This window comes from Anarrhichthys ocellatus, unplaced genomic scaffold (assembly GCF_004355925.1).
Source record: "Anarrhichthys ocellatus isolate YVR2014 unplaced genomic scaffold, GSC_Weel_1.0 scaffold13, whole genome shotgun sequence".
In the NCBI taxonomy this organism is placed as follows: domain Eukaryota; kingdom Metazoa; phylum Chordata; class Actinopteri; order Perciformes; family Anarhichadidae; genus Anarrhichthys; species Anarrhichthys ocellatus.
The window spans coordinates 5,502,171-5,512,823 of NW_022280043.1; the positions used below are offsets into that span (position 1 = coordinate 5,502,171).

Here is a 10,653-nt window from a genome sequence, read left to right on the forward strand (position 1 = left end):
CAGGTTGAGGGCGATGTCAGGATGAACACACACGATATGTGAAAGAGCCATGAAATGTATTTGCTCTCTATAATCAAGTGTACTTATCGAGTACAGAGAACCGATCTAAGTCTTTGCATGTTTACTGCCCTTAGTGCAAAGAAAATAACGATGTGACAGCGCACTTGGCAACAGATAAATTTACAATCTGATTCTCAGCCTTGCCTGTCGAGGCAAGTGCAAGAGAGGCATAACACCAGTCTTATTTTTCTTTCCCCTGACGGTAAAGAAAAGTTAAAATTTACAACCTATTCCACAACCCAGCCCTGTTTGAACATACTTTCTTCAGACACTGTACCTCCTTGTGTTTAAAACCCTGACCACTTTTTAGTGTCTGTATCTAATCAAGCCTCTGGCCCCATTATCTCCCCCCCCCCCTCTCGCTCCCTCATTCCCTCAGTCTGACCTTACAAGGAGAGGCAACAGGGTTGATGTCATTGAATGAAGAATGCTGCAAGAATCCAGAGAGAAAAAGAGAGCAGGAGGAGGGGTCTGACTGGACAGTTTATGAACACACACAGAGAGAGAGAGAGAGAGAGAGAGAGAGAGAGAGAGAGAGAGAGAGAGAGAGAGAGAGGTGCTGTTTGCAAAGTAATACACAACTCCTGAGTAAAACGAGAGAGAACTTGTTTGGAAGGATGGTGTCATTCCTTTTCCAGACTGAAAAGCACAGGGGGAGGGTCTAATAGCTGGAGAGGGGAAGCGAGAAAGAGAAGTTACCATTACAGTCAAACTCTTACTCAACCTGGATTGAGAGAAAAAGAAGAACACAAGGAAGAGGGGAAGGACAAATACACACATTGCAGCTGTATTAACAGGGTAAGTAATTGTATTTGCTGTGAATCGGGGTAATAGGAGCAGATCTCATATCTTACTTTTTGATTTTTATTGCCACAGGTTACCGAATAAGGTAGAGTGTCATGATAGCGCAGATAAACTGATCAATCAATTGGACTGCAGTTAACACCTCAGGGAATGGACTCTTTGTGATGTCTAGTGTTGATCTGTCAGCGTTTTTTTTTATTAAATTTCATTATATTACTGCAGACTGAAGTTGAAAGATAGCTCTCAGTAGGTGGGGTTCCGTTGTTTCTCTGAGCTGAGAGGCCGTATAGTGAATGTGAATTGCACTGTAGGCTGCTACACCAGCTGATGGACACCAACGATAAGGAACTGGCTATGCGGAAGCTCCAACAGGAAGTCCAGTGTAAAAAGTTGACAAAGCTAGCTATCAGCTAGCAAACGCTGGTGGCTTTTATTTAATTCAGAGAGCAGCATTGATATCAAACTTGATGACAGCACCGAGAAGCCGTCTGCTTTGCCATATGAGGTAAGAAAAACGGGGCGGTATTAGTCACCGAAACAAACGGACCAAAGCTAAAGGAATGGTAGGGGTGTGCGCGAGGGAAGCTAGCTAACGTACCCCATGATGTTACGTTAACGTTTGGTTCCTCATCAGACTCTCAGGTGATGGTCACTTGTCATTCAACCATCGATTTTCGAACGCTGTCGACGTTCGATATTCCTAACGGCTAACGTTTAATAACTAGCATTAACGTGGAACTTTGAATTTGCTCTCTCAGCCACATAGCTAGCGAGTTTATAGCTAGCTGTGCGACATCTTGCTGTTGTGTACGTCACTAGAAATGGAATTATTATTGTGTTGATTAAACCTAGCTGTCTGTCTTCATTTGCTGTGTTTGTGACCACTCAGCCATTGCTGTCAGTTGTTAAAGCATTGGCTAATCAGTGTCAAGGTGGGTGGAGCACCCAGGTACGGTATGTTTGACTAATTGATAGTGCCAAGTAAAAACAAATCAGGCTATCAGATGTTTACTGTTCAGTTGTGCCCATGTTGAGGAGGCCAATGAGGCTCCTTCCCCATTGCATGGCCTATATTCATACCCTACCTGGGACTCATCATGTCATAAATGAGAGGATGCGAAGATATCTGCCACAGCTCTGAACACTAATAAAGGATGTTGGGATGGTTAGAATTATGGCCATTTTAGCATAGCATTTCTACAATTGTAAGAAATCCTGTTTCTATCGGTGTTAGAAACACAGCTGTGCGTCGCCTCTCATATGTGCCTTTTCCATAAGATAAGACTCAACTCAAGGCCACAATAATCTGTATTTAAGAATAACTTAGCCTGAGGTTAGTGTGGTGCTTCTTTTTGAAAAGACTGGGATGATATTCACTCACACCTCAGTAAATGGGTGAGGCAAATGAAAATCTGTGAATGAAGATAACTAATGAATGGATGTATGCTACCGTTTATGACTGGGGTGATGAGGAATCCTTCCTTAATTGTAGCCTCCATGAGTCAAAACACCAGCTATTTTAGGGCCCCAAATCGCTGCGTGTCTTGCTCTTTGATTTTGTCTCTTGCTGTCTTGTGATCCTTCTTCATTCTACTGTAATGGTAGTGCAAGCAGATGAGGTTGTTTGGTTGACACGGACCCATTCGCTCACGTTATTACCCGTTTTTGTTTTTTTAAATGTTGCCCGCTCAATCAGCCATCTAACTGTAGTCTGAGAGGGAGCACAACACTGGTGCTCAATGCGTGTCCAGTGACCTGTAAGATTGGACTCAAAGGGGTTGTTTGTCTCCGCATTAGTGACCCTCGGCCTAGACACGCTTTCCCAGAAACTGGGTGTGCTATTAACATCAGAACAATGAGTTTCATCAACAACACACTAGTCACTGATACAATGACTGACCAGACATGGAAGAAGTTAGTTACTGTAAGGAATTCAGGTTCTCTTAACTGTTAGGGTACCTACCAGATTTGTTGTGGAATTAAATTTCTGTTTTTATTTGTATTTCTTCATTGTTTTTATTATTTGTATTGATGGGCAGTGACTAGCTTATTGCTGATGTAGGAGCTTTATTTCTGCCAGTGTTGTTTAAAAAAAAAAAAAAAAAAAAGGGACATCATTTATGTGGGCATAGAGGTACTTAATGAAAATATCACTATATGAAGACATACTGTAGCTAATGTTGGTGGGGAAGATTTAAGTTAAGGCACCATACTACAATGCTTCCATTTATGACCTTTTAAAAAGCAGCATCACAGTATATAAACCAATTGTAGTTCCCCTATAACCTCAAAGTAATGAACCACAGCTGAGTTAAACAGTTTCCCTTTGAAAAGCATTGTAAACTAACTCCCCATTAACAGCCACTGTATCACGTAGTCTACGCCTTCAGAGGGTGTTCATGTGAAACGTATCAACGCTGAGACAACACACAAAGATATTAGAAAGTGTGGCTCAAAAAGAGCTGTTTTTTTTAAAACTTTTGCTTGTTTGTGTTTTTTTTAGTAGCCCATATGGGATTTAAAATGCTTAGAGCAGTGATTCTATAATCATGTTGATGAGTGCACCAGCCACGCTAGGTTTTTATATCCTTCGAGGTTGTTCGGCTGATTACATTTACCCTCGGTGCCGTGTTTTAAATTAGTCCCTGACAAGATGGAATGAAAACCCAACTAGGCTGTAGTACCCAAACCGGTGTTGAGAACCAATTTCCTAGCCTCTAAAAAGCTGTCTAGCCATGCGGAGTTTACACAAAGTTCAAAAACTACAGAGTACAGTGTGTGATTGATGCTGGGGCCCAATCTAAATGTAACACAATGATTGTGAGAGTGAGCTAGAGCTTAATTCTAGCATATATATATATATATATATATATATATATATATATATAGAAAGAGAGGGTGTTTGGAGGGAAACAAACAAAAAAAAATGGTGTCATTGAGGTGTAGTGCCAAATATTCCCTTTAGACGAGGGTCTCGCTCATCTCAAGGATCAGGTTTCAAGATGTGTGGAGTTCAACGTGGAGCTGATCTCGCCGTATTAAACCCCTCAAGACCAGATGGAACCTGACCACAAGTTTATCATCACTGTTGAATAATTGAGAGGACTATTGCATATTGTCTCTTAGAAACAATGTAGCTAAAGTACTGTAATGAAAATACTAAATCACAAGTCTATATCCACCCTTTGTCAAGCACTCCTCCTTTTTTAGAAAGCCATTATAAATCCAAGTGTTCCGCTTAGAGTACTTCAGACTTGCAAACCTTATTTAAAGACAAGAGCATTATCTTCACTGTAACCGGTCAATCTGTGTTTGCTTTAAGTGTCTACTCCATTCAACTTGAAGTAGGCCTTGATACTAGAATAATGAGTAGCCAGCTATTCTCTAAAAGACTGAAAACACCTGTCCTTTCTCTCTTTTCTTTTTGGTTTGGTATTTTATTTTGTGTGCCTGCAGAACGTTGATAACCAGAAAACTTTGCATCTCCATCAATGCCTCACCATCTCCCTTATTGATCCATGCAGCAATTTTCTGAATTATTTATGTTGGATATTACATACTCTACATACACACATAGAGCTCTCTGATGAAACAAATGCATACAAATAATTATATTCATGCAAATAAAGACCTAGTTAAAGTTACCTTAGACACATGGTAGCTCAACCAGTGGCGCACTAGCAATATGTACAAGATAGTTTTTGTGGAAAATGTAAAGGAAGCAAACCCAAAAAGCAGAAGAGGAAGGGTCTCGCTGCTTCGTCATCAGAGTAGCTGGTTATGTCATGAGCACCAGAGATGCTTTCGTGAGCTCTCTGGGTTGTTTGTTTTGTCAGAACTTGAAGCGTTGCCTGTGTGTCCCAACACAGTGGAATGAGGATGAAACACTTTCACCATCAGTTAGTCAGTGAGGACGTCAGCCTGCATGGGGATTTTCAAGGCTGTGTCAGGTCTGATCTCTTCCTGGAAGGTTTGTTTTCCCAAATGTAAGCCCAATTATACATAAATGGTGTAAACCACTGATGTACAGTTTACCCACGGTGCAAACAAAGATGTTTCTCAGGCTTTTGGAGAACTACTTGGCAACATGTGCACAGGCAAAGATACAATATGTTTAAATAGAAGAAGTCAATTTCAAAGCCCTGAGGTAATACAAAAATGTTCTTCAGTTATTTCAGTATTCACAATATTTTATATTTAAGGGATCATATTTCTGTAGTGTTGAGAGGAAACATTGGCGACATTATCAACATACTAGGTCTTTTACTTTCCATTTTTAAGGAAAAGTAGAGAGAAATATTTAAGATATCTCAAGAAAGCTCTTGACACACAAGTACAACCTTCATCTTTTTTTTTTTTCCAGTGAGCTTTATTATCGTAGCCAAAACAATGACTCAACATTTATTGACTTTTGAATTAAAGTTCACTGAGAAAATAGTCCCACACTCTTCTTTTTTGGTAACCATGACATGTATGGAGGTATCAATGCTGTGTAAGCTTCATTAGGATGAAGAGGATAAATGGCACACAACAAAGACACAATAACATATTGTTTGTTCACTGGAAAATGTCAGCTCCAATTTGTTAATTCTTTCCACCTGTCTGTAACTCATTTTGTTACAGGTTGTGTGTTGTGGCTGCATGACATTTATCTTTTACAACCTATTAAAGGTCTGTTATAAGTAGGCCGAACACTGACGCGGTTAATCATTTCCACAGTGTATTATCATCATGAGGATGCAACTATTTCAGAGCTTTGGGGTGGAATAGTGTGAGTGTGAGTGTGTTGGTGGAGGGGTTCAGAAAGAACAACCGTTCTTTTGAATGAAGTTCATGTGTCGGGGGGGGCCGGGGTGTCTTCAGAGAAATGTGTTCAGACTCTGCGAAGAATCTCAGTAGAGACACTGAAGTAACGTTTGTTTAACCACTAACATGTGTGAGGTAAATATTTGAGCTCGTCCTCTTTTTGACGCACCTCACACGAAAAGGTTACGGTAGTTGCTATAGTCCCGGCTTCCAACTGGTCTCCCTGTTACACGACTTTATTTCATGTCACAGTAAACAGCCGTGTGTTACATATCGTGAGTCGTCTCTGGCATCTGGGAGTGGCACTATGTCTGCTCTGTATACATGGCCTCAGGAAGTGTTCACACACGTTTCTCTCATTCCACTGTGCACCAAGCTTTTGTGTTTAAAGAGTAATACTGGATTTGCAGAATGCCTAGTGGTTGTTATTTTCTTTTCTTTTTTACTGCTATTTCACTAAATCCAGAAATGGTGAAGTCCATACTACATTTTAAGAGATCCTGCAAGCCGCAGTAAACCTCCATTTTAATTAGTTTTTGTTGGACCGTAGCGGTCGAGACAGCTGCGTCCCGGTTATAAAGTATACAAAAGGTACCAATCTGCATAGTGTACTGTTTTGGCAGTTGATAATGGAGAAGTTAATGTTTCTTACTAACAGGAAATGTGAAACAATATGCACACATTGGATCAATCAAACTGCAATTTTAGAAAGTAACTGCAACTTTTAAAGTTGGAAACTTAAGGGAGTAAAGAAAAATGTTCTCCCAGAGATTTATTACTTTTATTTTTTTGAGTAATTCTCCAGCAATAAAACCCAACCGGCTTCCAAGGAATGCGAGCCCTTTGACTTCAGTCAGCTGATTTAATGTTGATTTCATCAGTCTGGAGTTGTTTGAACTTCGCTGCAACCTGTTTCATACCTTTTTTGTTATAAAACAACCGCTTATATCAGAGTTAATATTTTCCTCTGCGGCGTCTTAACTGTTGACAATAATGTTTCTTGTTTTTAATCCTCAGATAAATACGCAAAATGGAGGACTCCAGCAGCAGCAAGCCATTGATGGTGACGTCCTCTCTGAACTTCAAAGTCACCACCCCGACTTTCTACAACCAGCCAAAGAAGTTTGCCTCTGTGGCACCACCACGGCCCAAAAGTCTGACGCCTCCCTCCGCTCCATCACCGACGCCAATAGGCACAGCTGTGATTGGTCGAGTGGGAGATCTGCCTCCGCCGCCCCCGTCGCTCTGTGATGGTATGTGCGTTGTTTATGTTATTTTGTGTCAGTCTCAAGTTATATTCTCTCAGTCGGCAGCCCTTCCCTGTCCCACCCCCTGCTGCTTGTTACGCTAACGCATGCAGAGCTTCACAGTCGAGTATATAATAGAACACATCAATTGTGTGGTGCTGTCATTTTAATGAGTTTTCTCAGAGACATTACGTCACTGTACCGTAATTCCTGTCTTAGATGGTTTAAAGTGTCACACCAGTTTGCTAATTGGGGGATTTTACTCTTTACTTTTCGAGGTATGCAGAATGATACTACTGGTGTGAATTTGAGAATGTCTGAGCTGGTCTAAATCACGGACACCAAATTAAAGCTACCCTGTGGAGTTGTTGACCACTAGAAGAGCGATGGAGGTCTGTTTTTAACCAAGTGGGCCCCTGTTTAGTTTGGATTGCACACGTGCATGGGGAAACATCTGCACAGTGTTCCAGCTGCTATGGGTTGTATGTAAACAGTGCAGGGTGTCAAATATTTAAAAAAATAATAATAATTAGTTTCACAAAATGTACCAAATAACTTTTCGGGGAGAAAATGCATTGAACATGTTTGTTAGAGCTCAAGAATACACACAATGCATTTTAGTAAGAAACACTAAAAAATCACATTTTCTTTGTTTACAAGAAAACTCCTTTATGGCACCTTTAATACAGAGAAACATGGGGGGGAGATACCGGCAGGACTTGGCTTGACATGTAACGTTAAGAAGCCATCAGTGGAACAGCTAAAGTTCAAAAACCTTCCAAACGGGTTCAATCCTCCCCACAGCTTCTTATTTGATTGCCTTGTTTGTTTGTTGTTGCTGTAAACAGATGTTGTCATCAGTATATCTGATAAATCATTGACAGTGAAAACCGGACTGGATGGTTTGTACAAACTTGAATATAAAGAGAACCTCTACGTCACAGCTTTTAACCAATCAACCCTCCTCATTTCTGTCAGACTTCCCGCCCCCTCCTCCTCCTCCTCCTCTGGATGATGATTTGCCAGCCCCTCCCCCCGAATGCCAAACCACCTCCCCTCCTGCCTTCCCCGCTCCACCTCCAGTAGCAGACGACCTGCCCCTCCCAGCTCCCCCCGAGGAGATTGACTGTCCGCCCTCCTGCCCGTCTCCCCCTCCTCCCCCACCCCCTCCACCTCCACCTCTCCCTGCCTCCGGTACCAGTATTCCCAATGCTGCTGGAAACTCACAGGTGAGTCCCGATGGCATCTTCACCAAATTAGGCTAAAGTTGCTCTGCCTGTCTGCATGTTTCCTCTTTTAGCTGCATGTAACTCCATTTCAGGATAATTTGATTATCAGTTAGGACACTGGAGGACATTGGTGTGGGACCATAATGAGTCCACGGACTGTTTTTTAAGATTTTCCCCAAATGATATTAGCATTAGTCTGGGGTAAATCACCCTGTTTCATCCATCTAACTGGATTATTGCCCATTCATGCGTATAGTTTTTAGACTTCCCACGAAAGGTTTATAGTAGAGATGTTAATTGTAGGAATTCATCAATTGCAGCTAGTTTGTCTGGCCATAGAGGCATCAATGTATTGAGTTAGATATTGTTAGTCACCGTTAAAAAGTTGAAGATAAAAAAATGGCCTGGCAAGGATGAAAATAGGAGTATACCTTATGTTTAAAACAGCTGCAAACAAGCCAATGAATCCAAAATGTAATAATTGAGCAGTTAGTATTCTCTTTCATCAAACCAGGGAAATTAAACTCTAATATTATTATTTTATTCATCGTCATCATTAATCACTTCATTGAGTTTCTTTGTTTATCATTAATTCTTTCATTCTGGGTTTTCCACTCCAGTAATTGTGCAAGCACCAGATTTTTTTCATTCTGCATTTTGGAATAAATAAAAGAACCAAACAGTCCTAATCGAACAAGGATATGTAAACATAACCTACAGTCTGTAGCAGTGCATCATCATCATCCACCTTTTTATTCTTGAACTCATCCTCCTTTGTGATCACTTTACTTGTGTAAATAAATGTACATTTTGTGACCGTCTTCTGTCTTCCTCTGCCAGAGGCTGGTGGAGAAGCAGACAAGCTTCGAACAACAGCTCGACTCTCTAACTGGCTTGCTGTCTGAGATGGAGACCAGGGGACCGTTCAACCCTAAGGTACAAAGCATGGAGGGATGGAGAACACACTGTAACAAACACAAGACATTAGAATAGATACATGAAGAAGGGATGAGAGGGGAAATCAGCTAGCTTTGACTCACAGGAGCCGCATTGTAGGAAATGAGAATGAGTCGGATAAAGCAAAGGGAAGACAGAAAGAAAGGTAGGTAGATCAGTGGATATAGTATGGAGAGATGCCAGTTTGGTTTCATTCGTGTCTCTTCATCTGTTCAGGTTGAAAGCTCAATGATAAGTGAACTGCACATGCAGCACACCAGACTGGAAGAGAAAACAAAAAGTGAGGTAGCTGGTGATTCACACAGAGAGAGGAGACACTTGGAGTGAAAGAGGGAGAGAGTGATGCACACAGAGTTGAGTGGAGAGCACGAGCGTGTGATGGAACCAGAGTGTGCTGCCAGAGACCCAGTGAGAGGGCCATAAATGGAGAGTGTTTTTATCCAACTGGGAGGTTCTGGATCATGGCAGAATAATGTTGGCTCACAACCGCAAAATAAACGTCAGAAAGATGAAGCACTTCTGATAAGCGCAAACTGTGGAGCGCTTCTAATGTTTACTTTAATCAAAGTACCTCATTCAATATACTAAATGTGTCTGCTTGCAGCATTTCAGCGTGCAATGTTATTCACGAGATATTTACGTCCTTCTGTTGAGTAATACTTTATAGTAAATGGAGGTTTTATGTTTTAGAACAAACGGAATGCTTGTATAGAATAGCCTTGCATTGACATTTACTGTGTGCTAGGTTTTGAGGGTATTTGTTGTTTATTGTTGACGTCGTCTTCATTTTTTCCGCAGTTACCGAGCCAGTATTCTTCAGCGCCAGCACCCAAGCCTTCAGCTCCTCCTCCGACCGCTCCTAAACCAGCGCTCTCCTTCCTCCCACCCCCTGAGATGGGAGACCGCCCGCCACCAGCACCCTGGGCAGAAGAACTCAAAGCCAGAACAAACCGACAAGCCAATCACAACTCTGCTCCTCAGCCGTTAGCTAAGGCCCCGGCTGTGGCCCCGAAGTCTGGCTTCGGAGGGAGAACGGCAACGTCATCAACCTCTCTGGCACAAAAACTGAACCAGAACCTGAACCAGAACACCGCCCCAATCAGTGTTGCACCAAAACCTTCCCCTCCATCTGCCAGCAGCTCTTTCCCTCCACCTCCTGCAGCTCCCCCTGCACCTCCTACCTTACCAAACAATATGGCAGCTGCCCCGGCCTCTAATCACATAAAGAGTTCCCCCTTTGCCAGTCAGGTGAATGCAAACCAAAACCCTCCTGCTGCTGTGCCTCCTCCTCAACCCAAGATGATGGTGGCATCTCCCCCTGCCTCTTTTAACCAGCCAATGAAAACTCCTCCTGCATCAACAGTATGTTCCAGTTTTATTTCACTTAAGTGACACTCTTTGCATTGCATGTACAGTAGAAAGGAACAGGAAGTACAAACAATTTAGTTTATAGTCGTCGGATCAGAAATATGCAATTCTGGACCTGAACTTGTGTTCTTTGGATGTAAAAATCCTTAAATAAAAGGTAAACTGCTCAATCGTAAATAACA

General features: G+C 41.8%; 1 protein-coding gene across 3 annotated transcripts in view; it reads left to right on the forward strand.

Moving 5' to 3' along the window:
* The first annotated feature begins 605 nt into the window (after positions 1 to 605).
* zyx (zyxin) overlaps positions 606 to 10,653 on the forward strand; it is a 13,996-nt gene continuing 3,948 nt past the window's right edge. Inside the window, exons 1-5 of one of the 3 annotated variants that reach the window (XM_031852726.1) lie at positions 606 to 858; positions 6,688 to 6,923; positions 7,896 to 8,146; positions 8,987 to 9,082; positions 9,902 to 10,465. In XM_031852726.1, the coding sequence (XP_031708586.1) occupies positions 6,701 to 6,923; positions 7,896 to 8,146; positions 8,987 to 9,082; positions 9,902 to 10,465 (1,134 nt within the window). In that variant the 5' untranslated portion in view covers positions 606 to 858; positions 6,688 to 6,700. Of the gene's footprint in view, positions 859 to 886; positions 1,370 to 6,687; positions 6,924 to 7,895; positions 8,147 to 8,986; positions 9,083 to 9,901; positions 10,466 to 10,653 lie in introns of those variants that run through there. The other 2 variants (XM_031852725.1, XM_031852727.1) reach the window with 2 other exon arrangements.